Raw genomic sequence first — 27914 nt, 5'->3', positions numbered from 1 at the left:
ACCAAAGGATCAGATAATATATGTGAACTTTGAAAAACTAAAAAATACAAGTATTACTTTATGTAGATAACTATTTTATTATTGTTTTATACTCAAGAATTTTTATCATTTTGAATCAGAGGGAAATGGAATAAGCAGCCTGAGAAAACTGATTTCCCGTTATCTGGTAGAGTTTTGACTCTGTCTGGCAATAAAGAACAAAAATATTCCGGAGAGTTAGGCTAAATCATCCCTCAATTACCTGCACAGACCTTCCCCGGGAGGTCCTCTTTGACTCCCTGGACTGAATTAATAGTCCTCTAGGTATAACCATGACACTTTTCACGCTGTATTGTAAAAAAGTGGTCTGTCTGCTCAACTTTACCCAAGAACAGGTGCCTCTGATCCCCGTGTTCTTCTGGTTGTCAACCGCTGGGTACACAGTATATCCTCAATCTGTATTTGTTGAATAATTTACTTGCACTATATTCGTGAGGGTATGGTTCTCTGATAACTTAAGTAACTACTAATCCGTGGGAAACAGAACAGCTCTTTAAAGACGATGTGGATGAATACCGGCTGTTGTAACTGCCCAGTTGGTGCATCTCGGATGCCAAGAGCCCGTCCAGTGCTGACCTCTTTCTTTTGCCCTTCCCTCCCGCCCCTTCAGTCTGAGGGACATAGAGGACCTCACAGTCACGAGGTCGCGACAGTCCGCGCCGTCGTGGAGACAAGCTGGACGCGGAGAGAGAACTACATTTCCCAGCTGACTCTCCTGCGCGCGCCCCTGCCTGCGCGCGGGGGGCGAGTGCACCGGGCCCTCGCTCCCTGCCGAGCGCTTGTCGCCCGCCTGAGCCTTTGCCAGGGGATGAGGTGGGAGGCGCTAGAAACCACTTAGCTACAGCCAACCGCCCAATGCAGCACTCGCTCGCTCCCCCCGCCAGCGGAAGCGCCCGCGGAGCACAATGCAGCACTAAGCCGCGGTGGAGGCTGCAGCGCCACGGCCGCCGCAGCACCGGCTGGGGCTGGGAGGAGGTGGCCGTGGGGAGCCCAGGGGCGCAGAGTGAGGGAAACGGACTCGGCGGCCCCGGCATGAGGAGCTGAGCGTTTCGGGCGAGGCGGGCTGACGGCAGCACCATGCAGGCGGCGGTGGCTGTGTCCGTGCCCTTCTTGCTGCTCTGCGCTCTGGGGACCTGCCCCCCGGCGCGCTGCGGCCAGGCAGGTAAGTTAACCGCCCTCTGTGCCTTCGGGCCATACTATTTCCCGGGAATCTTTGGAGCCCTCAGGCGTATTGAAAAGGGGGCATTCCCATTTCCCGAGTGCGCGGGGAGATTTTTTTCTTTCTTTCTTTCTTTTTTTTTTTAAATTCGGGAGGGTGGTAAGAAGTGAAGCAAAAATATATGTGTGGGGGCGCGCAGATGCACTAGAAGCCTTGGGTCAAAGCCTGTTTTTCTCCTTCTGAAGAGGAATGGGGAGAATGGGAAAGGGGTGCCTTGCTTCTGGGCCCCGCTCCTGGATGCTCTCGGATGAACTGGTCCAAGGCTCTCCGGCTCGTGTCTCTGCGTCCTTCCCAGATGGGTTCCGAGAGGGAGGGGGAGGTGGGGATTTTAGTAGGGGAGACGTAGGACCGCAGGATGGAGGAGTGCGGGTCAGGGTCATTATTTTTGCCTTTTCTCTCCATTCCCTCCTTTCCCCCTTCCTGCCTGGAGGAGACGCCTCATTGATGGAGCTAGAGAAGAGGAAGGAAAACCGCTTCCTGGAGCGCCAGAGCATCGTGCCGCTGCGCCTCATCTACCGCTCCGGCGGTGAAGACGAAACTCGGCACGATGCGCTCGACACGCGGGTGCGGGGCGACCCCGGCGGCCGGCAGGTGAGAGGCTGGGTCCGGGAGGTGGTCCTCCGCGCCACCCGGCCCACCCGAGACCCCACGATTGCGCTCGGTTGCCCTGGAGACCCCATGTCTTCTTGGGTGAAATGAGCTCAGTCCCGATGCGAGTCATGCATGGCGCTCCCTGTGCAAAAAAGAAGGGGAAAAGGGTACAAAAAATAACCAAAATAACCACAGGCCGAGGGCTTTGCCCGAGGGGAGTTTGTGCGGGGGGCCTTCAGCAGTGCGGTGACCTGAGAGAAGGGGCGGAGAGCCCTCTGACATCTGTCAAGCAAAAGCCAGGCGTGCATAGGGAGAAGGGAGGTAGTATTTGGGCAGGGTTTGAATCATTGTTGTTGTTGTTTTACTCCTCAAAGAGACTTCGTAAGTGATTTAACCCAAGATTGACACTGTAAGAAGGAATTGGAAAAAAACAAGGCTAGACGTTCTTAAGAAACCCAAACTGTAAAAGCAAGCAGAACTTTAAGGTTCTATTCGCTCACATTTATGGACACCAGAGATATGCCCATTCACCTCTGCCTTCTAGAAAAGGTGTCCTCCTCGCACTTTCTTTATTAGTAGCAGTTCTCTTGGTTTAATTAGGGCTGTGCTGTTCTTTGAGCATTTATAAATTATGTTTTTAAAAATCTAGTTTTATCACTGTATCTGTGTTTAAATCAAGATCATACATTCACAGATATGCCTGAAAATTATTGTGACTTTATTGACAAATTTAAGTAAATACTTCTGGGGCTGTGTATTTTTTTCATTTCTACACATCAGCTTATCAGGCAGTTCCACCCACCTGTAAGTACATTTTAAGATAGGACTTGTTCATGTACTTGAAAATTTTTGTAAACTTGACTGAAGCAAAGGCAAGCCAAACCTTTTCATATGTGTAGATACATTCATCAGTGCTTTCAGACATATCTTGATGATGTGATAATTATACTAACTTATCTGTATGTGTGAAATAAGTAAAAATAGAAAATATTATTTAAATCTGTATTTGTAGCCAAATAGTTGGTACTGTAAAAATTTTGTTAATAGAAGGTGGGAAATTAACTTAAAGGGCTACATAATATGCATCAAAGATTGTTTTAGTAGAAAATCCTAATATTTTAAGCTTTTAATGAAGGATTCTTGTACGTGAATTAATATTTGGTAAATGCCTATTTTCCTTTTCCATTTTGACTCGTTTCAATGGTAAAACTGAAGAAGCAGGGGCCATAGTTTCCCTATGTCATCATATTTTTCAATCAATTAAGATTATTTCTGTGGAAGAATATTTTCACACCCATTTGCAACCTTTTGTTATAAAAAATTTCAAACACACAAAAGAGTAGGATAAGTTAATGAACCCCCAGCTCCAACGATTAGCAACTCATGGCCAATCTTGTTTTGTCTATACTCTACCTATTTTTTTTTTCTATTTTCTTTCCCTCCTTGTATTGTATTGAAGCAAATCATATCATTTCATTCATAAAAGCTATAGGAATGTACCACTAAATGGTAAGGATTCTTTTAAAAATGCAACCGTGTTATTGTATTTTCAAAAATTAAGAATAATTTCTTACTACTATCAAATATCCTGTTTTTCAGATTTCCAGTTCTCGTAAATATATATGTATATATGTGTATGTATGTGTGTGAATGTTTGTGTGTGTGTGTATATATGTGTGTGTGTATATATATATAGAGAGAGTATATATTTAGAGTATATATTTAAGTAAGTTTGTCTGGACCAGGACCCAGATAATGTTTGTAGATTGTAATTAGTTTATTTATTTATTTTTTGTGACAGAGTCTCACTCTGTCACCCAGACAGGAGTGCAGTGGCGTGATTATGGCTCACAGCAGCCTTGACCTCTTGGGCCCAACTGATCCTTCCACCTCAGCTTCCTGAGTAGCTTGGATTACAGGCATGTGCCACCTTATCTAGCTAATTAAAATTTTTTTGTGTGTAAGAATGGGATTTCACCATGTTGCATAGGCTGACCTTGAACTCCTGGGCTCAAACCATCTGCCGGCCTTGGCCTCCCAAAGTGCTGGGATTACAGGTGTGAGTTGTGGGGCCTGGCCTGTTTTTTTGTTTTCTAAAAAGTCTTTTAATGTATGGTTTTTCACCTCAATTTTTTTTTCCCCTTGCAGTTTTTTTCAGTAAAGACATAGAGGCTTTTATCCTGTAGAGTTTCTCAGAGTCAAGATTTTGCTGTTGTAACCAGTGCTTTAAAACAATTCACAAAGACTTTCTAGGAGAAGAAGAGAGACTGAGGGAAATAGAGATACAGAAAAATAAAATGACAGGATTGAACCTGGAAACTCACAGAATCTCTGACTCATGCTGGAAATGTCTTTGTGTACCCCTTGCCTTTTCTGTGTTGGTGAAAGACCACCACTTTTGAAAAGTGGAGGAGGTCAGTCCTCCTTTTCTCCCCATTTATGGAGCACCACTTATGCAGTTTTTTGATTCACAGGACTCTTGACGTGGGTTGGAAGCTGTCTTGGGTTCATAGAGCTTCTACTTCCTATGGCAATAAACCTCACAATAGAGAAGAATGACTGGTTTTTGGTGAAGTATGAATGAATTGGTAGGATTTAGGTTTAACAGTATGAATAGATTATTAATTCAAGTCAGAAATGAAAACGATGATACCATCTTACAGTAATTATTACAAAACGTTATCCCAGTGCCTAGCACATAGTAAGGTAGACATAGTACATGTTGATGTCTGTATCACCTGGGAGCCACTGCAGTTTACCATGCTGCTTCAACTACAGGTGGAAATCATTGACAACTAGGACCAGATCTGACAGAATCGTAAAGACCTATTTATCTTAAGCCAACTTTTCCTACAGTTAGGAAAGAGAGGAGTTTTCTTGTACTATTGGCATTTCTAGTTTCCCTAAGAGCAACGATTGGATCGAAAAACATAAGTTGATTTTTTATGGCCCTTGTTATTTCTCTAATACTTAAATAGATCTAATTTATGGCATTTTAATTCTAGAACCCCATAGATTTTTTTTTTTCTGGAGATGGAATCTTGCTCTGTCACCCAGGCTGAAGTGCAATGGCGTGATCTCAGTTCATTGCAACCTCTACCTCCTGGATTCAAGTGATACTGCTATGTCATCCTTCTGAATAGCTGGGATGACAGGTGCCCACCACCATGCCCAGCTAATTTTTGTATTCTTAGTAGAGACAGAGTTTCACCATTTTGGCCAGGCTGGTCTAGAACTCCTGACCTCAGGTGATCCTCCGACCTCAGCCACCCAAAGTGCTGGGATTATAGGCGTGAGCCACCATGCCTAGCCACCCATAGATATTTTTATCAACTTCCTTTCTGCTTCATAAGTAAAATCAGGGTGATTTTCTGTGAACTCAAAAAGCTTATATACATTTGTTGATTTGTTCTTTAAAAGATCTTTATTTATTTATTTATTTTATTTTTTTCTTTTGAGATGGAGTCTCACTCTGTTGCCCAGGCTGGAGTGTAGTGGCACAATCTCTGCTCACTGCAAGGTCCACCTCCTTGGTTCAAGTGATTCTCCTGCCTCAGCCTCCCAAGTAGCTGGGACTACGGGCACGTGCCACCACATCTGGCTAATTTTTTGTATTTTTAGTAGAGACAGGGTTTCACAGTGTTAGCCAGGATGGTCTCAATCTCCTGACCTCGTGATCTGCCCACCTTGGCCTCCCAAAGTGCTGGGATTATAGGCGTGAGCCACCATGCCTGGCCTAAAAGGCATTTATTTACTTGTGTTCCTACTCTGTACTAATTTTTATGCAAGACCGTGGACATTTAGAGATAAAAGACACAGTTTTGCTTTTAAGGAATTCTTAAAGATGTGGAAGATGAATGGGTGACTAAACAATTATACTTTGCCTTATGATTTTCTGGAGGTGATCACAGAGGCTGGTGGAGGCAGAGAAGGCTAGTACTTAACCCAGCCGAGCAGTCAGGGTGGGCTGTCTGGGGAAGCTGTGTTTCGAGGGTGAGTTTGGAATTGCTACATTAAAAGGAATGTTGAGCATATCCAACCAAAGAGGCAGTAAGTACATAGGTACATGGGAATCAGGATGTGTTGTTGTTAATTGCAAATAGTAAAGAATTCAGGGACAGATAAGATAAAACAGGAAAGCAAAGAGTAGATGCTGCGGCACTTTCGTGACTTGCTGAGGAATTTGGAATTTGTCCTGAAGGCAGTCACAGGATTTCATTTAGGAGAGGTAACTGACCAGATTCATGTTATTGTCAGATAATCCTAATTGTTAGAATGAATAATTTTAATTTCAAAGAGCACGTGACTGTAGCTGTGTACTTTAGTTCACTGGTAAATGTTCACATAATCTTTAAGATTCATAAGTACTTAGTAAATATACTGAAAATAACTGTATAAATGAGTTAATATTTATAATGTGCTTAGAACAATGCTGGGCATAGAGTAAGCACTATATGAGTCTTTGTTAAATAACATCAACTCCCTAAGGCTGCTTGAGTACTATTTAGATATTTTATGACATCACTTGAACGCAAAATGGTGCCTTAACTACCTGAGTTTAACATAGTCCCAGAAGTATGTTACTAATTACTCAATTTATATTTAACTAAGTGGAATCAAATAGTGGTAGAGACAGAAGAGACCTTATAGGTTATCTAACCTAATTCAGGAATTACTTTTCACTTGTTAAGAGAAAGCCATTGGCTGGGTGCGGTGGCCCATGCCTGTAATCCCAGCACTTTGGGAGGCCCAGGTAGGTGGACCATTTGAGGTCAGGATTCGAATCCAGCCTGGCCAATATAGTGAAACCCTGCCTCTACTAAGAGTACAAAAATTAGCCCAGTGTGGTGGTGGGCACCTGTAATCCCGAGGCTGAGGCACAAGAATCGCTTGAACCCGGGAGGCGGAGGTTCCAGTGAGCAGAGATGGTGCCACTGCACTCCAGCCTGGGCGACAGAGCAAGTCTTCATCTCAAAAAAAAAAAAAAAAAAAGAAAATCAAGCCATTCACCAAGATGGATATGCTGATTACCCTGATCTGATCAGTGTGCCCTGTATGCATCAAAACATCACTATGCACCCCATAAATATGTACAGTTATTATATGTCCATTTTTTTAAAAGGTTAAAAATATGGAAATAGCAATGTATTGCTTAATGTTTCAGAAAGCTTGCAAGAACTACAATGATATAAACCGTCTTAATTTTACTCTTAATGTGTCCTTGTTTCAATTTTCATCCCTAAATTGGGACAGAAAAATTTTGGAAGAAATTTTCATTGTAGTTCTGTTTAAATGCTGACAATTTGATTGGTTTTAAATAGTAATTCTGTTGATACCAGTACATATTGTAAATGATTTCTTTACTGTATGGTTACTTGAATGCATATACTTTATTTTTATCACAAGTGGGAGGATCAGCCCACTACTGAAAGCTTATTATGCCACAAAGTCCTAGAAATGGTAGTCAAAGTAATTATATTTGATTGTGGGTAGCCTTGCTATCTTCAACGTTGTTTACTTAGTCTAAAGTAATTTCATTCCTGGAAAATAGCATTCAGCCCTAGAATATTCAAAATATTAAGAGTCTTTCTTCTGTCTTGAAATTATTTGTGCTGACAGAATTGTATGTTTGCAAGTAAAAGGATAAAACTTATACTTTTACCTGGACTTCTGTGTAGGCAAGATATCACCTACTGAATCTTACTGATGATTTGATACTACTCATTGTTTCATAAACATAATTGCTATTTTTTGAATAAACACTTTAATGATTCTTTTTTGTCAACTAAGCATCACATATTTACATCAAGGAAAAGTTATTTTGTGGTTTATTTCGTTGTGTTTTCACCCCATACATTTTTAATACTTTGTTTTTTACCTAGTGATTATATATTTCTACAAGGAGCAAAATTTCTTTTTGTTGGAAGCCTTTGTGGTCAGTGGATAGATAGGCTACTTTTTTTCCTCTGGCTCTTTCCCTAGGAAGTGTTATAGCTTCCCAAGTAGTCACAGTTTGTCACAGTTTTGATAAAGAGTAGCAAATGGGAAAAATGCAAGAAGGCAGCAAGATGGCAGCAAGATGGCAAGCAGTAGGTGTGCTCCATTTTTATTGATGTACTTATACATAATGCCTGTGCATGGATGAGCTGTACTTTACATTGTGCTGTTTCATTGAGGAGCACTGAGTCAGCTTGATGGTTAATTGTCTGCAGTACTGCTTCCCTGGCGGAAAATTGCTCCTAGGAATTACAACATTGAAAGTATTTTGCAAGGGTAGCACAAACATCTTGTTTTTTGTTTGTTTGTTTTAATACTGTGCATTTGTTAAGTAAGTGGCTCAATATTGATAAAGTTTTGCCAGCAATCAGAACTTTGTTCTACTGCTATAAATAGGAGACATTTCACAATGAATTTTTATTCTTCTACCAACCATCTTCTTTTCCAATTAAATAGTAAAAAAAGTAAAATTCAGAATTGTGGGAGTTTCCCTTAGTGTTGTTTTTGTGCTATGAAATTCCAATTTGTATGTATAGGTATTTTTGGTATCTTTAAAATTCTATCTAATGAGGTTATGGTGCACAGAAAGAATCAGTCTTTCATCACTTCTGTACGGCTACACATAGGAAACTAACTATGAATGACTCTAAGAGCTTATAGGTTGATAAAAAATGTTCCTAGTTTTATTTGCTTTCTCATATTGCAAAGAATGCCGAGAGTTCTGCTGTCATTTTTAACAAATAGAATCCCTTAGAAGAACATGGAGAGGCCTGCTTTTTTCTCACAACACACTGAGAACAGGAATCTGTAAGGTCAGTAGTATTCCCTAACTCCAGTGGGGCTAATTAGATAGAGTCACATTTATCATTAAGTAGCATAGATAAGTCCCAAAGGGAAAGAAGATAGATGTTTGTAAAAGTGGGGCTGGGGGATGGAGCAGAAGAAAAGGTAGAGTCCTTGAGGGGAATGGTGAGAAGATGGTAGGAAAAGGAAATGATAAAAAGAGAAAAATACTTTTAATAGTGTCACTATATATGTTATATACTAAAATAGTTAAATATATGGTAACTTGCATGGCTATCTTTTGTGTGCCAAATGGTCTTCTGAATACTTGATGTACATTAATTAATTGCATCCTCACAAAAATCATGTGTGACAGGTAATACTTACCTGTAAAGTCACAAAGCTGATAGGGGATTTGAACCTAGGCATTTCAGCTCCAGTGCACTGCCTATGTGCTTAACCACTACACTAAACTGGTCTTATGGAAGGGGGCCACCAACAGTTCTTCAGATGCCATTCAGTGTCGCTGGAGTCAAATTTCTTACATTTACCCCATTGGAACTATATATGACTTTCAGTGCCTGAAACATATATATATATACATTTTAAAGTTAGACAATAGTGAGGAAGCTTGCAGAGCACAACAGGAATGTTTCATTTTTATTATCTTGAAAATGAAAATGGAATTTGTGAGGATATCTGACATTTAAATGGTGAAAAACACCTCTTGAAGGACATGTGTCCTGTTTGTTTGTAGATATGTATACTGTCTTTTACACTTGTTCATTGTAAATCACATACTAGTATTCAGCAATCAACACCAAAATTGTATATGCTTTTTTGTGGTCAAAGTTTCATAGGTGGAAATATTAATTGCTAAGCAGGGATCTATATTCATATATTTTTCTCCAAAAGAAAAGATACAAAGTATGTTTTATGCCTTCATAGAACTAGTAGTACTAGAGTCCCAAATGTGATATCATTCAGGTAAAAGAGATACATAATCAATAATAACAAAAAATGATAGCTTCTGAGAACATGTAGTTGAATGTGTTTACTTTGATAATAAAAGCGCTAGCAAGCAAACTTTGGGGGAAAGAGTTGAAAAAATAAGGATTAGTATTTATTAACTTAAATAAGTAAAACATTTTTAAGTATAAATATATAATATGTACAAAATATAAATAATATATAACTTTTTTTTTGCCATGTGCCAGGCATTGTATTGAGTGATTTACATGCATTATCTCTCGTTATGAGGTAGATACTGTTATACCCATTTGAAGATGAGGAAACTGAAGTTAATTAACTGCCTAAGGTTATACAGGTAATAAGTGGTAGAAGTGGGAAAAGGATTCTCAAAATGTTAGACATCAACATAAAATAATCTTTTATAATCTTTACTACTTATTTGACATGTAGTTTCCCGTTTATCTCCGTGTTGGAACATACCTAACATTATTTCTTTAAGATACTCTTAAGTCTTAGCCGGGCGCAGTGGCTCACGCCTATAATCCTAGCACTTTGGGAGGCTGAGGCGGGCAGATCACGAGGTCAGGAGATTGAGACCATCCTGGCTAACATGGTGAAACCCCGTCTCTACTAAAAATACAAAAAAATTAGCCGGGCAAGGTGGCGGGTGCCTGTAGTTCCAGCTACTTGGGAGTCTGAGGCCAGAGAATGGCGTGAACCCAGGAGGCAGAGTTCGCAGTGAGCCGAGATTGTGCCACTGCACTCCAGCCTGAGTGATAAAGCGAGACTCCGTCTCAAAAAAATAAAAAATAAAAAAAAAAAAAAAAAGAAAAGAAAAAGATACTCTTGGTCTTTCCCAGGTCTCCTCCCTAGCTAACTTGCAGTTATTTTACATATAATTAAAATAGAGTACTACATGCTGTATTTTAAAAAATAGAAATATTTTATATGAAAAATGATTTTAGACTTCTGGCTATCCTTTACTTTTGATTTTATCATTAGAGTTCCTTTTAAAATAGAAGTTTGTTTTGTTTTCCCCAGGACAGACTGTTCTCTGTGACTTGATTTTGAAAATAAAATTGAAAATGTTGTACCATGATCCAGAAATATCAGCAGTTCTAACTGGAAAGAGAAGGAATAAAGAACGTAAATCATTCTCCCCTACTCCTAAATATGCTTGTTATTTGCGTTGAAGAGATTTTCAGAATCATGTATCAGCAAGGTTAAATTAACATTTTTCTTCTCCTTTTTAAAATTTAATTTTATACTAGTGGATTTTAGCACTTAGCAATAATTGCCCTTTTGTTGCGTTTTTTTTGTCCCAAGTAAAGATCGTTGGATAACTCTTTGAAGATGAGAAATCGATGGTGCTTTTCTGCAGATAGGCCTTGAGAACTGACATTTTGCAAGTGGTTTTAAAATTTCCTAGCTGAGGCAGAACTCCTGGTTGAGTTTTGTGAGACCACTTTTTCTGCTTCACACTGCCCCATGTCTCTAGCTTTTAACTCTAGTTGGTCAATTTCTACTCTGCTTCTTTTTTTTTTTTTTTTTTTTTTTTTTTCCGATTTGCCTTTTAAGTAGGTTTGTTTCGGAGGAATTGCCTTCATTTCCTCCACTAGTGAGGTTAGGGAATTTGAACCTAGACACTTCAAGGTTAGGATGCGGTTAGGGTGTTGGGGGTCAGGCTGGTACACACAATTTGCTGGTACATGCAATTTGGTCATAGCTCAAGCTTCTTTGTCTGTATGGTTTATCTTTCTTTGGATTAAACAGCAAGATGCTACAGGAGGAGCTGCCACTTGACAGAACCTGGTTCTGCAGATTTCTTTGATTTCTGTAGTGGATTTTTAAAGCCTTTGGGAAATCCTGTTAGCGTTCTGTTGCGGAAACCAGCTGTGGCTCCTCAGCAGGCCTAAGTGGCAGTCGAGGTTACACATAGCTTGGTAGTATTAATCTAACACAGGCTGGAGAGGGAGCAAGGCAAGCAGTTACCTGAGGAATGATCTGGGATCATCAGATATGGTCAGGAACAGGCTGTAGGTAAAAGAGTGGTAGCAGGTGAGGCTCAGGGAAGCAAGATTATCAGAGAGCAAATTATCAAGGGAAAATACTAGGCTGGTCAGGTCAGTATCCTTCTGGCTCAACTAGAAAGAGCTACCTGAAAGAGTCTAAAGCACTTTGTGAGTTTCTGGCTCCACTCTTGATCTGGGTCTTAGGTCTTTAAAGGGAAACTTGTGGTGTTTTTTTTGTTTGTTTGTTTGTTTTGGTTTTGTTTTGTTTTGTTTTAGTCAGTCTTGTTTTCATCCACACATGAGCTTTAAGTGTTCAGTTCCTCCTTCCTTCTTCTTCCTTCCTGTTCTTTGTGTGTGTGTGTTTTCTTTTATTTATTATTTCTTCCTCCTCTTTCTTTACCTTCTTGTCTTTCACCTCCTCTTCTTCTTCTTGGTTGGTCTTTGTAAAGTTCTGCAGGCTAGTGAGAGAGTGCTCTAAGGGGCTCTACGCTTCTCCCCAGTTTACAGTTTAGACTTTAGACACTGTGCCTCACATGGATCAGGAGATGAGACCCAGTTAAATATTGATTTCCTAATTTATGCAGGAGTTTTTGATATTCTAAAAATTAGTTTGTACAAAATGAGCAACATCTTACTTTGAATAGCATGTGGTCTGTGTTAAATAAATGTATGTTGAGTAAATGAAGAGTCTCTAAGTTAGAATTTGGAAAATTTGTTCTTACTGAGATGGATAATTTTGGTGTCATTGTTTGCCATAGATTCTGAATTTTCAATGTTGGTATCAGCTGCAGCTTAAAAATACTTAGGAAGGCTTTCATGTCCCTTCCAGAAAAACTTGAAGTAAGTGTTTAATAAGGATGGGGTTTTGAAAAACAGATATATTTACAAATTTACCAGTATGCTGAAGAACGAAGCCAATTTTTTCTTAGGAAGAACTTTATCGACTTTGACAGAAACTTTAACATCATCAAAGGTGATGAAAGTTTTGGATATATATCGAGTAACAGACTGCTGGATTGAATGGTAGTTCTGTTGGAGGTTCTTTGAGAAATTTCCAAATTGCTTTCCACAGTGACTGAATAAGTTCATTCCCACCAAGAGTGTATAAGCGTTCCCTTTTCTCCTTAGCCTCATCAGCACCTTTTTTTTTTTGACTTTTTAATAATAGCCATTCTGACTGATGTGAGATGGTATCTCATTGTGGTTTTGATTTGCATTTCTCTGATGATTAGTAATGTTGAGCATTTTTTTTTTCTTGTTGACTGCTTGTATGTCTGCTTTTGAGGAGTGTCTATGTCTTTTGCCCGTGTTTTAATGGGATTATTTATTTTTTGCTTGTTGAATTAAGTTCCTTATAGATTCTGTATATTACACTTTTATTGGATGCATCGTTTGCTAATATTTTGTTGAATTCTGTAAGTTATCTGTTTACTCTGTTGATAGTTTCTTTTGCTGTGCAGAAACGCTTGAGTTTAATTATGTCCTACTTGACAATTTTGTTTTCGTTGCAGTTGCTTTGAGGACTTGGTCATAAATTCTTTCTCAAGGCTGATTTCTGGACTGGTGTTCTCTAAGTATTCTTCTAAGATTCTTATAATTTGAAGCATCTTGAGTTAATTTTTATATATAGTGAAAGTTAGGGGTCCAGTTTCATTATTCTGCATGTAACTAGCCAGCTATCCCAGCACTGTTTATTGAAGAGGGAGTTCTTTCACCATGGCTTATTTTTGTACACTTTGTTGAAGATCAGATGGCTGGAGGTACGCAGCTTTGTTTCTGGGCTCTCCATTCTGTTCCACTGGTCTATGTAAATAGCCAAAAGAAAATAAATCATTCTACCAAAAAGACACATGCACTCATGTTCATTGCACTATTCACAATAGCAAAGTCAAGGAATCAACCTAGGTGCTCATTCATGGTGGACTGGATAAAGAAAATGTGGTACATAACATACCATGGAATACTATGCAGTGTTAAAAAGAATGGTATTATATCCTTTGCAGCCACATGGGTGGAGACCATTATATTAAATGAATTAATAAAGGAACAGAAAATCAAATACTGTATATTCTCACTTACAAGTGAGAGCTAAACATTGGATACTTATGGTCAAAATGGCAGTGGTAGACACTGGGGACTAATAGAGAGGAAGGGAAGGAGAGGGGCAAGGGTTGAAAAACTAACTGCTGGGTACTATGCTCAGCATCTGCGTGATAGGATCATTCATATACCATATCTCAGCATCGCTCAATATACCAATCTAACAAACCTGCATATGTATCCCCTGAATCTAAAATAAAAGTTGAAATTATAAAAAAAGATTATGCAAGTTTTGATTCAGGACTACAAAAATGTTCTCACTTTTTATGATCCTGTATAGCTGGTTTAGCTATAAATAGTACATAGCTTTTTTTCTGAATTATTTCCTTGTGAAAGTACCTTCTAACTTGGACAGATATTGATTGATAAGAAGATAGGGGAAATTTAAGACGTGTTCATTGCTTTCACCAAAGGTGAAGCCACTCTGGTTAAGTAACTGACTAGAGGTAAGACTATTTCAAACCACAGTGTATAACAGTTTTCGCTGACTCTCGGAATCCTCTAAGGTTAAAAAAAAAAAAAAAAAAAAAGGTGGTGGGGGGAGAATATTGGTGCCAAGATACTAAGATTTTTCACTTAATTTAGTTTCTGAGACAAGTTTAGCATGATGTTCTTATAGTTCTTAATGATATTGAATAGACAACGTTCTCTCATAGTTAATGAGGGAAAAGTACTATTTATTCATAACCAATTTAACATGAAATCTTCTTGTGGTCTTTGATGAGTGTTTTGGGCATTTTCTTAAGTGTTTTGATTATGAAATGATGAACTTCGCAGTTATTGTAGGGTTATGCAATAAAAATTATTTTTAATTTAATTGCGCACAATAACATGGAATAAAGGCATGGACCCTCATTTCATTTGTACTTCTTTCCATCATTGAGCACAGACAGAGCCTTGTACATAACAAGTGCTCAAAAAGCAAATGTTGACTGAATGAAAGTGTTGATGCCATGACTTATAGAGGCCCTGTTTCTTCATTAGTGCTCCCATACCCCCATCGTTACATCAGATTTTCCCTGTACAATTGTTTCTTTTCTTTTTTCTTCATCTCTTTCTTTCCGCATCCCTCGGTATAGACTCTGTCACTTTCCTGCAGCCTCTTTCCATTTTCCTGTGTACATGGCCTTGCTCTGTTCTCATTCGGTATGACCCTTGGTTTATTTTGTATTTACCCCCACTCTATTTCAGTCAAGCGTCTCTTTCTCTTAGCAACTGAAGTAAAAACAAGTCTCTGAAAGATTATTTACATTCAGTGTTGGGAACCATCCCTGTAGCACATTGCTGGACTTAACTTATTTTGGGATTTAGAAAATGTGTTATAATTCAACACGCTTTTCATTTTACTACTTACTTGTAAACCTATATTTTGTGAGGTTTTTCTTTTTTTCCATTCATTTGTTTCTGTCGTGCCCCTTGAATCGCTCTTCATTCATTCTCCTCTGTGGATGTGGATTTTAGTGTCCCTTCTGCCCCTTATTGCTGGAATAATCTCCTTCCTAAAATCATTTTCCTCATTGCTCATAATCCCCTGGATTTAAGCTTTAAATTATATGCTTAGTTTACCCTCTACATTTGCTGATCATGTCACTTCTCAGAGTCTTGGCAGTAATCCATTGCTACATTGTTACAGGATTCATATTCAGTATAAAGGAATGACCAGACATTTTTCTAGGTATCCTAAAAGCAAAACTTGCCTCATAGGCTTTCCATAAAGTTGTGCATGCTTTATGTGTCCATTAAGGAGGGGATTGGGGCGCTGATAACTTGTGTGTTAGTAGAAGGTGTTCTTATGAAACAGATTGTAATGTTGGGCTCGCAATTGGTTATTCATATTCACTATTGTTTGTGCACTGCTTAGCACTGTGCCTGACACACAGTTGGTGCTCAGTAAATATTTACGGTCTACTTTTGTTTCAATTTTCTGTCACCAAAAATGCAGGAAAAAAGTTCTGTGACCATTTGTTAGTGATTTTATGTACTTTTGAGATAGTTCCAAGAGTTACAATATTTATTTTATCTGGATTATTTAATGCTTTGGTTGGGATGGCATGGAGAGGATCGTGGACATCATTCTACTTTTAGGGCTAAAGCCCTGAATTCTTTCTTCCTCTTCCTGCACATATACTCTTCCTGGCCCAACAGAGCCGCCTGTGTTAGTATGCCCGGGCTCTCATGGTGAATGAATTGCAATAGCTGTCCCTCTTGCTTCAAATCTGAGTCAGGATTTATTAGGAAAGGCAAAGCCTATTAGGAAAGGCAGGACCATGATGACGAGGGGGAGGGAGACAGCCGAAGAAAATGACAGGAACTTGGACAATGATTGGCATACTGACATTCTACCATATAAAGTAGCCTTGCTGTCTTGAGGCCACTATAATCACTGTGACAAAATCATTCATGTCAGTTATAGCCCTGTGTCTCCCAACAAAAATAAACTCAAGCTATTTAACCTTTTTGTGTGATTTTATTCACCATACTTTGTCATTCGCTGCCTGGAGCTGCATTTCCTTTAAGACAATGATGTATGTCTTCTGAGAGAGTGACATCTAGTATTTCTGATGGATTTGAATTCATGTGGCATATTCAGCCAAGGATTTCCCTTATTATTTATTTTTGGGGTTTGATTTTTTAAGCTATGCTTTTGAACTAAGGACAACATCCTCTTTTTTTTCCCCTGTAGCTAAGCCCCAGATATTTTGTCTACAAATAAAAAAAAAATTTCTAGTTTTTATCTTACTTTTATGGACTAACAACTTAATCTAAAATATTCATATTATTTAATATGGATTATGTTAATATAAATTTGTATGTAAATATAAAATATAAATAGATAAAATATACAACTTTAAACATCTATTATTTAAATTAATTATAGCATTGATTAATTATGTTAATATAAAATATTTATATTATTTTGTAAATTTTTATTTCTTCGGAGGTGGATGTTACCCATACTCCATGAAATCTTCATGCCTCTAAAAGATCTTCATATACTGGTTTAAATCAGAAAAATATACCAGTAGAGAACAGGCACATTAGTATAATTAGCTTCTAGAATTTATATCTCAGTGTAGATGGAGGCTCTGAAAGTAGCTTTAAGACCAGATGAAAAAGTGAGGACTTGTGGTGGAGAGGCAGCCCCACATTAAAAGATAAAGATCAAATATAGCTGTTGTGACTTTAGCTAACCTAATGTAATCCCAGGAACAAAATAATTCCTATCTTACTTACATGTATTTTTATAAGAGGTTTATAAGAGTTTAATTCGCACATTATAGAATTCACCCATTTAAAAATGGTATACAATTATCACCACTGTCAATTTTGAAACATTTTTATCACTTCAAAAAGAAACCCCATGCCCATTTTCCCTAACTGCCTCCCACCTTCAGCCTGGGCAACCACTGATCTACTTTCTGTCTCTACAGATTTACTTACTCTGGAGCTTTCATATAGATGGAATCATACACTATCCAGTCTTTCGTGACTGGCTTTTTTCACTTATCATAATGTTTTCCAGTTTCATTCATGTTGTAGCGTGTATCAGTATTTCATTCCTGAATAATATTTCATTATGAATCCATTCATTTTGATGGACATTTGAGTTGTTTCCATTCTTTGGCTATTTAAAATAATGGTGCTGTGAACATGTGTGTAAAAAGTTCTTGTGTGGACATGTGGAAACACATACACGTAAGTATAAAACATACTTATCCTTATTACATGCAGTGGTATATGTTTCATTCTGTTCTGTTCTATTTCATTTTCTTTAAAACCCTGGCTATGGTGCACTCAAGTGATTTCAGAGTCCTTTCTATGATCTTACCCACAACTTTAAAAACTACCCTACAGGATTCCTCACAGGTAAGCTCAGTACCTGTGAGGCAGCCCTTTCTTTAGACATCTCTGACTAAAAAGGTTTTAGAAAGTTGAATCAAGATGTGCCCCCTTGTATGTTCTGTCTGTTACTTTTTGTTTCTTGTAGTTTTCCTGGCAATAATATTAGGGACATCTGGATGGTTGTGCTGCTTATCTGTTAGCTGTTATATGGTAAAAAGTGAAATTGACCATGTGAGGGTGCTTGTAAAAATTTCTTCAGTTTGTTTAACATAAAAAGCTTAAGTTTTGAAATAATTCAAACATACAAAGTGGTAGATAGAATAATGTAACGGACACTCTTGTACTCACCACCCAGAATGAACAAAATTTAGTGTGGTTTGTTTGTTTTGCAAGAAATAAACATTATAGATTCAGTTGATGCTCTCTTGCTATTGTGTTTTCCCCTTCCTTCTCAGAGGAAATCATTATCTTGCAATTAGTGTGCATCCTTTCCATCTTTGTTTTCTTTTCTCTTTTCATCTTTTTTTTTTTTTTTGAGACGGAGTTTCACTCTTGTTGCCCAAGCTCAAGTCCAATGGTGCCATCTCGGCTCACTGCAGCCTCTGCCCCCTGGGTTCAAGCAATTCTCCTGCCTCTCAGCCTCCCAAGTAGCTGGGATTACAGGCGTGTGCCACCCCGCCTGGCTAATTTTTTGTATTTTTAGTAGAAATGGGGTTTCAGCATGTTAGCTAGGCTGGTCTTGAACTCCTGACCTCAGGTGATCTGCCCACCTTGGCCTCCCAAAGGGCTGGGATTACAGGTGTGAGCCACCGTGTCTGGTCTGTTTTTATACTTTCATACATACATGTATATCCATAACAATATGTTACTGTTTTGTGTGTATTTAAATGTATATCTTTGATAGCATATATATCCTTTTACCTCTCCTCAAAATTAAATGTTTTGATCTCTTATGATGATATAGGTAAAAGAATTGAGTTCATTTATTTTTATTGCTGCCTGTCTTCCCATTTTATAAACCTATCATTTATTCATTTTCCCACTAATAGTATTTATAGCATATTTGTTATGTTTTGCTGTTATAAACAATGTGTACCATTTGACATACACATTTGACATTTGCATGAGTTTCTGTGGAGTATATATTTGGAAGTGAAATTGTTGATTCCTAGGGCTTGTACATTGTCAATTTCCCTGTATATTGCCAAATCAAATAGTGATATAGCAATTTACACTCCACTAGCACTGTATGCAAATTTTTGTATATTCTCCTTTTCGTCATTATTTGGAACCATAAGACTTTAAAGGTTCTTTTTTTTTTTTGGGAGACAGAGTTTCACTTTTGTCACCCAGGCTGGAGTGCAATGTCACAATCTCGGCTCACTGCAAACTCTGCCTCCCAGGTTCAAGTGATTCTCCTACCTCAGCCTCCTGAGTAGCTGGTATTACAGGCACGCGCCACCGCACCCAGCTAATTTTTGTATTTTTAGTAGAGATGGGGTTTCACCATATTGGCCAGGATGGTCTCAATCTCTTGACCTTGTGATCTGCCAACGTTGGCCTCCCAAAGCGCTGGGATTACAGGCGTGAACCACTGCGCCTGGCCGACTTTAAAGTTTTTAACAATATTATGGATATGAAATGCTATCTAGTTATTTTAGTTTCCATTTTCCTGATGACTGATGAGATAGAGCACCTTTGGTGATCTATATTTCCTCTTCTGACTGGCCTATTATACGTTCCCCATTTTTCAGTTGGAACTTTTGTCTTTTTCTTGTCGATTTTTGGCATTTAAAAATATTCTGGATTATTCTCTATTATCTGTATAGCAAATATTTATTTATTTTTTAGTTTATGGCTTATTTTTCATTCTTCTCATGGTATATTTGGTTTAACAGATTTAAATTTTTTATTTTATTCATGTAGATCCTTTTCTTAATGATTCTTGGTCTGTCTGTGTATTACTTTATCACTGTGGAATTTACCGTAGTTTTAGAATATCTTAATTTTTCACAAAATAAATCTCAAATGTAGTTTTCTTTTTAAAAAAAGCATTATAGAAACATGATTACATGTTAAAGGACCTAGAATTAGACTCCACCTCTGCCACTAGCTCACTGTGTGAACTTGGCAAACACTTAACTTCTCTAATCCTGGGTTTTTACACCAATAAAATGTGAATAAGAATAGTACCCAGTTCATATGTTGTGAGGATTAAAAAAGATAATATACATAAAGCTGTAGCTGGGCGTTTGGCATATAGTAAGAGCTCAATAAATGTTAGCTCCTATTTTTTTTAGCTCCTATAATTATCTTTTCTTGGTATAAAACTGATACTCAGTGTCTTATATATGCAAATCACTGGATTTCTCTGTTTTCATGAGAGCTGTGATTTGTATCAAATGCTCCAGGATGGTAGAACAATTTGCTCTCTGGTGCTAGTTCTGGATCTAGCTTTGGTCTCACTGTAGGTGTTTCCAAAAACATAGCTACCAGATTAGAGGACAAGATGCTCTATTTTAATAATCTGTTTTAATTTCCTTTTTAAAAAACATGTTTTGCCTGAAATACTTCAATATGCAAATCAAAAGGAACAGACAGGTGATCTGGAAGAAAGGGCTTCTAAAATTTTATAGATGGTAGCATTTATTATAAAAAGTTGAGTCTTCTGTGAAAATTAAGATTGCTTTGCATTTAAAATATATTTATGGCAACAATACTGATTTTAATATAGTTTTTAAAACAATACTTTATTGACATATTCATATACCATAGAATTCACTCTTGAATATACAGTTCAGTGTTTTTTAATATAGTTTTAAATAAAAGTTTGTCGTTCTGAATTCATCGTTTTTTCCTTTCTGTTTGGACTCTTCTCTTTTTATTATTGTGCTGTTTTTGGTACCATTGTAGAGTAGTTGTAATCTTAAAATTTTCAGCTTCTTATTAATCTGGGCCCAGCATTAGATGTAGCCTTCAGATCAATGGAAAGAACTGAAGAACTTCCATGTTCTTGCAGTGGATTCCCATATTTAATAAATATTTTAATACTTATCAATCAACCATGTGTTTCTGAATTTCTAACAGTTTTAAACAAACAGTCTTTCCAAAATCTGTTTTTCTGAAGTTAGTTGTGTTATTTCTCTTTTTCAAGAAATAATTAAGTTAGAAGAAGTCCATATGCTTTCATTTTAAGCATTTAAGCATCATATGTTCACTGATGAAAGTGTTCAGGAAGAAAAGAGCTCCAAGTGCAGATAGTATTGTTGCTGCTGGTGGTAGTAGTGTGTGTGTGTATGTGTGTGTGGGGGGGTGTGTGTAGAGTATTCATGGGACATCTCATCTCCATAAGGCCACTGGGTCACTCTTAGTCCTTATATTCACTTGATGAGAAGAGAAACAGCTATACTTTTCTCTGAACCTTCTGGCCCTTGTGCAATTGGTTATTTCAGTTATATTAGAGCTATTAATCATGCCTTTTTATAGCTCCTGTTCTTTGCAGTGTGTTTTCACTAGAACTAGAGATTCTTGATTTCTCTTTTTATCATCCTATCTTTGAATAATGAGGGAACTGAGGGGATTGGCAAATATTTAATAGACTTCGCTTCTTGTTCCTTTTCTTATAAAGTTTAAAGTTGCCAGCTCTGCGATTAAAATTTTTCCATTGGTTCTATTTCAGGTTAAGGCTCAGTAGCTGTTTTGAGTGACATTAATGCAGTTTGTGTGTGTGTTGCAATTTCCTGTGATTTGATTTGTGAACTGACATCCTTTTAACTCTGCAAGCATTTATTGAGGTCCTACTATGTGGCATTGTTCTGTGCCTTTGGGATACATCAGTGAATAAAAAAAAATAATTCTTTCTTCTGGGCTCATGTTCTAGCAGATAGACAAATATAGTAAATGATGCAGTAATACATTATACAGTATGTTCAAAGGTGATAAGTACTATGGAAAATAAAAAAATATGGCATGGTAATGGAGACTGATAGTGCGGGGGAGTGTAGGGGGCATACGTTGTAATTTTTAGTAGGGTAGTCCGTTAGGCTTCAGTGAAAATGACATAAGGAAAAGACTTGAAGGATGTGGGGAGTGAGTCATACAGGTATCTTAGAAAGAGCATTATATGTAGAGAGAACAACCAATATGATGACCCCAAGGCCAGAGAGGCCAGAGTGTACCGGTCAAATATGAATAACAAGATGACTACCCCAAAGAAGATTGGTGATGTAAGATCTTATTGGAAACTGTTCTGGTAGGAAATATTTGGAATCATCCACATCTCTGGCAGTATTTTTGGTTTCATCCTGCAGTCTCACAGTATTGGTTTATCCCACCAAGGAAGAACATACAGATTTTCAGTGTGGTGTCTAAATGTAATCTGTTCCCCTCCTCTTCCCATAATCCCACAATGTAATGCATTTGAATTCTTCTTTTCAAGACAGTATTACTTCCATGCACTTAAATGTGGTTGTATTGTATGTTTAGTACATGCATGGTTATGAATTACTCCTTTTGCAAGATGTTTTATTTGGTGTGGTTGGCAGATATTTTTAGAACTAGCCTGCCATAAAGCTTACTAAGTAGCAGATACTTTCTACTGTGCCTAAGAGATGAGCAGCACACTTCCATGCTTTCTTTGAACATGTTAATATCTGCTTTCACAAATGGGAGAAGTAGGACTAAGTTGCATTAAGACGGAGTTTTGTTAGTGATTTAAAAGGAAAAGTAAGATGATTCAGCATCGGAACAGACTATAAATGGGGGTTGAGGAACTGCCTCAAGAACTTATAAAGTAGGTTCAACAATCATTTTTCTAAATGGTTTTGTATAGATGTTTGTTTCCTTACTGGTGAGGGAATGAATCATATAACTCATCGAGCTTCCCCAAAGCTCAAAGTTCCATTCTTCTCCATCTGCCTTATAGATAATGCCCATGCAAGTCATGTAGCCCAATGACCACCAAACTCACTAACAAATGTCAGGTGAATATAGTTAACACAGGAACACAGGTCAGCAGTATTTCAGGAGAATTAGTGTAATGCATATGCTGTTGAGAGTTACACTCTATAAAACAACGATTGTGCTTATAATTACTGGAGAACTCACAAGGAAACCAGTAAAGTAGTTAAACTATGTGAAAGCAACCTTTATTATGTGAGTCCTGAGAACTACTTTTCACTTTTGGCTAATCACAGTTTGCAAAATAATGTTTGTTCATGTTATTGTCAGATTAACAGTTGTCAGCTTTGTTTTAAATTTGTAAGTGAGTGCATTCTTTGTGCTAAGCAAGGTGCCAAACGTTGGGACGACAGAGGCACTTGGTATAGGGTTGAGAGTGGAAGATGGTGTAGCTATAAGCCATGCACCTCAATGAGAGAGGGATAAAGGAATTGTCATCTGGAAGTGACAAGGGAAGCAAGAACAATTCTGATTCCTGAATACAACATGAAATTCTGTTCACACTCCTTACACTTTTTTAAATCATGTGGCAGAATAATTTCCCTAACGTTTATGGAGCTAGAACGTTCTGTGGATTTTTTTTTTTTTTTTAAGATAGAATCTTGCTGTGTTGCTCAATTTGGGTCAAACTCCTGGGCTCAAGTGTTCTTCCCACCTCAGCCTCCCCAGTAGCTATAACAACAAGCACCAGTCACTGCAGCAGCTCGTTCTGTGTGTCTTACATGTATTCAGTCTCCACAGCAATCCTCAGAAGTTGATACTGTTTTTTGCATTTAATAAATAGTGAAACTGAGGCACAGAGAGCTTAAATAATGCCCAGGATCATTCAGTTTAGGAAGGGGTGGAGCTAGGATTTGAACATAGGAAGTTTGTCTCCAGTATCTGGAGTTTTAACCACTATCGTATGCAGCTTTTCATAAGCAACTGCTCACAGTTTTAAAACAGAGGGAAAAGTCTTGGACAAAGCAATTAAGCATGCCATTGTGTTATTGTCTTGTACGATAATAACATGTCTTTCCAGATAATAAAAATCTGTTGGTAGGGCCTTATCTTTCTCAGAGTCCATTTTGATTCTCCTGGAGTCCTGTGTACACATTAGGAGTTCAGGACTTGGTGGTGGTGGTGGAGACTGTGAGGCATGCAGGGAAGGCCAGAGAAGGACAAAAAGGACACCTGATTGCAGTTTGCTAAGGATGGCCAATCAGGGAAAGTTTCAGTCAGGAGCCTTTGCCAGGAGGCAGCTTCCCAGAAACTCAGTGGGGAAAGTTCAGAGCGACAACCCACCCAGTTTTCAGAAGTGAATAAGTTCTCCTAGGGTATCATTTGATAAATTAAATAAAAAGTGACCTCCATGTTACTTTGAAAGTATTCATTTGCCTCAAAGCAATAAGAAGTTGAAAAAACTATTATAAAACATAGAAAGAATGACTGTGCCTGGCCTTTTTCCTTTGTAAAAAGGAATCAGGATATCTTGTAGGAATCCTTTCTTTAACCCAGCATGGCAAACATATGGAATCCTCATTAAACTGCTCTGATTTGCCTCCAGTAGAGGCAAGAATTACAGAGTCTGATTTATTCAGCATTGTATCAAAACACATCAACAGTACAGAAACCTGAGTCACATATGGAACATACAGAAAACAGTGTCTGAGCCCCTGTATACACATAGTTTTGTTAAGACTAAGCAGCTAATCAGAGGGAAGGAATGAATGGCTCTCCTCTAGCTAGTGACTCCAGAGCTCCACCATCCTGTGATGGCTCCTTGTAATTTTATTCATCTTTTATGTTTCTGATACGGTTGGGGTCAAGTTCCATGAGGCTTTGATATGAAATTCTTTTTTTTTTTTTTTTTTTTGAGACGGAGTCTCACTCTGTCGCCCAGGCTGGAGTGCAGTGGCCGGATCTCAGCTCACTGCAAGCTCCGCCTCCCGGGTTTACGCCATTCTCCTGCCTCAGCCTCCCGAGTGGCTGGGACTACAGGCGCCCACCACCTCGCCTGGCTAGTTTTTTGTATTTTTTTTTTAGTAGAGATGGGGTTTCACCGTGTTAGCCAGGATGGTCTCGATCTCCTGACCTTGTGATCTGCCCGCCTCGGCCTCCCAAAGTGCTGGGATTACAGGCTTGAGCCACCACGCCCGGCCGAAATTGTTTCTATTAAGAGCTGAGTTCATGTCAGTGAAGAAAGAGTTTTGAGAGTAAGGGTTTTATTTCTTTTAAATATTCAGATGTGAGGTTATAAAATTAATTAGATATCACGAAGGTTATATTAATATATATATTTTCTTGTAGTAAGATGTATTTCAGAGCTAAGGGTAGTCTTCATATGATTCTGACTTTACATCGCTAGACAATGTTAGTATGTCTTAAGTCTGTAAGACCCTTCAGTGGTGATCTATATCCTATCTCCCTCATTTAGAGTGCAGTTTTTTCTCCTATTCTCTTCTGAGCTGGGCTCAGTACTAGAAAGTTTGCTTGTTTTAAGTGGTAATTATCTTCTAGGTTACAGTTGGCTACAAGCTTTTCCTGTCATAATGTATACACATGCACACATAAGCACTGTTGGATGGCTCATGGATAATGTGACTTGATTTGTGCAGTTTTTCTATGTCTCCTAATAATGTTATCTCTTAGGATTTCCTACTTTCAAAGATGATTTGGAGTCAGTGTATTTTAAAGAGGCATTTCGCTTTTCTAGGGAAAATTTAATGCTAAGGATTAGATGACAAGATTGATTTTTTTTTTTTAATCACTGGGACTAGCTCCAATAAATAATAGAAGTATAAATAAAATTAGTTTTTAGAGTCTCTCTTATTACCTTTGTCTAACAGAATAATTGCATTATTTTTCAGCCCCTTAGGTTTTTTATTAGAACATGTTTGAAAAATCGTACTCATTGAATTTTTTTAGATTCAGATGTTTTTGAAGTCAGAATCCCAGAAGACCGTATACCAGATACAGGTAATGCAAAAATTTTCATTTTGGATGTTAGTATTTTCTCTCAAACATGAATTGTGGATGGATTCTTTCAACTTTCTTGAAACTCAAGGGCAGGGAGTTACTCTTCAAAGCAGCTTGGAGATACCAGCTGGTAGTATGTGGAAGCCTCTGAATTTAATAATTTGGGGGCAGATTTATGTCATACTAAATCACTGTTAAAGATTCTTGCTATTTTCTAACCTATGTGTGCGTTGCAAGACTACATGGTTTTAAGACATGGTTTTCTCAGAGAGGGCTGCAGAGAGGGCTGGTAGTCTGTTTTCTCTTTTTCTTTCTCTCACAGACACACACCACAGTCCCATCTTCTCCTTTCTTTACTGTGGTAATTAAGATAGCTATAGGTAGTGTGTTCTTCCTACCAGTCTTCATTCTAGCCCATTGGCAAACAAGAAAATGAAATATTTTTGCAGTGGTTCTTGTCTCTAGAATTATCTCGTTTGGTGTCCCAATAAAGAAAGCCTTTGGTTAAAAGAAAGAAAGGAAGAAAGTCTCTGGTGTTTGACAGTCAAGTCATAGGTGAAAACCCGTCATTTGCATATCCTTAACATTAGGGACTTAACTGCTTTTATTTTTCTCTTACTTTTGCTTTGCTCTTAGAGTGTTTCTTGATGAAGTCCTTGGAAAACTTTTAGACGAGTGAGATATGTTAGTAAAGAAGGCGTATGGTCTTATGTTTAAAATTTGAAACATAGTTCCATAGTTTATTATATGTAAATATGTGAGCAGAACATCCTTTAGAATTATATAGTTTCATTCTTTAGTCCTAGGAGAGAAGAGGTCTTTATACATCATATGAAATTGTTTCCCAAAGGAAATGCTATGGAATTTATATGTACTAGCTATTTATCATGGGATTTTGTACAATGATGTTTCCTATTTTTCTTTCTTCAGACACTTGGAGCTAGCCCTTAAGTAAAAGTGAGCCTTTACTCTCAGATATATCTAATGTCTATTTAAGCAAATGAAATCAAGCAAAGAAAAATCCATTGATATTACAGAACTGGCTAAAGTAAACCTTGATGTGAAGAACTCACCATTCTTAATTTTATTATTTGGACATGGCCTACTTCTGAAGTTGCCTCCAGGAGAGATTATGACCCAGCTGGCAGGGACAATTCTTATTTCTAATTCTGCTTTTAAAATTACCTGATTTAGAGCTAAACTGACTAGCTATTCATGTGAGAGTGTAGTTGACAGTCATTTACTCATTTTTCCTCTTCTCCACTTTTTACCTTTTATTTAGCTTTTGATAGTTACATTATTCTCTGCAATGAGCTTTATATACTCTCTTCACCGTAAACAAAAATGTTAAGCGTTTCCCTCACAGCATTCTGTAATTGTGACTATTTTCAGTTCACATATGGGGAAAAAGAAGATGAAGATGAAAGTTTTCCTAACTCTACTCTAAATGAAATATCAAGCCAATAGTGGGGCTGGGAAGAGCTCTCATCTCATTTCTCACAGGCCTTTCCTGTACCAGAAAAGAGTACCCATTTCCCAGGACTGATTTGTCTGAGACATTTTTGTCTGCTGATTTTGTTGCATCTAAATGTTAGGGTTCCTTGTACTCAGATTTAATTATAGCTCAATATAACTATACTATATTGTATTGTTCTCAGACTAGTAAGTATCTTAAAGGTCTGCTTTGGCTTTCAGGATTATGTGAGTAAGCATTTTCTTGTTCAGGCCTTAAATTGAAGGCCTAGTAATGGGCAGCTAATGGCCAAGACGATGGAGAGACTGATTTATCAGAAGATAGCTGAAGCATAAATAAGTAATGAGGCTGCCTGACTTCCTGAATGGAGATGAGAAAATAGGAGCTGGTGCCAGTGTCAGCATAGTCTGTCTTTTTGTCTTTGCCTCTAGTTTGTTGGAGCAGGGACCGCCATGGCAGCCAGGGAATCACAAGAGTCCAGGGCTTTTAGTGCCTTCAGAACTGGAAATGTAGCAAGATGTAGCAAGATAAATTCAGGGAATGCCTCTCAAGAGTTCATCTTATCCAAGGAAAGCCTTTTTTTTTTTTTTTTTTTTGTAGAATGTGTAGCCTTCATCTAGGAATTCCTGGGTAGTGAGATCTACATGATGTAATCTCTGTCCTAGGAAAATGTATCCCAAAGCAAGGGCAAGAAATTGTTTACATCAGTTGTGATATGGTTTGGCTGTGTCCCCGCCCACATCTCATCTTGAATTGTAGTTCCTGTAATCCCAACATGTCATAGGAGGGACCTGGTGGAAGGTAAGTGAATGATGGGAGTGGTTACTTTCATGCTAGTCTCGTGATAGTGAGTGAGTTCTCACAAGATCTGATGGTTTTATAAGGAACTTTTCCTCCACTTCACTCTGTACTTCTTGCTGCTGCCATGTGAAGAAGGATGTGTTTGCTTCCCCTTCTGCCATGACTG

General features: G+C 38.1%; 1 protein-coding gene across 13 annotated transcripts in view; it reads left to right on the top strand.

Moving 5' to 3' along the window:
• The first annotated feature begins 762 nt into the window (after positions 1 to 762).
• ADAM22 (ADAM metallopeptidase domain 22) overlaps positions 763 to 27914 on the top strand; it is a 258039-nt gene continuing 230887 nt past the window's right edge. For 5 of the 13 annotated variants that reach the window (XM_038004584.2, XM_007982279.3, XM_073009142.1 and 2 more), the window contains exons 1-2: positions 764 to 1201; positions 1689 to 1849. In XM_038004584.2, the coding sequence (XP_037860512.2) occupies positions 1117 to 1201; positions 1689 to 1849 (246 nt within the window). In that variant the 5' untranslated portion in view covers positions 764 to 1116. Of the gene's footprint in view, positions 1202 to 1347; positions 1850 to 27914 lie in introns of those variants that run through there. The other 8 variants (XM_073009144.1, XM_038004582.2, XM_038004579.2 and 5 more) reach the window with 5 other exon arrangements.

Source organism: Chlorocebus sabaeus, chromosome 21, assembly GCF_047675955.1.
Source record: "Chlorocebus sabaeus isolate Y175 chromosome 21, mChlSab1.0.hap1, whole genome shotgun sequence".
NCBI classification, from domain to species: domain Eukaryota; kingdom Metazoa; phylum Chordata; class Mammalia; order Primates; family Cercopithecidae; genus Chlorocebus; species Chlorocebus sabaeus.
This window is presented reverse-complemented; position numbering and strand designations above follow the sequence as displayed.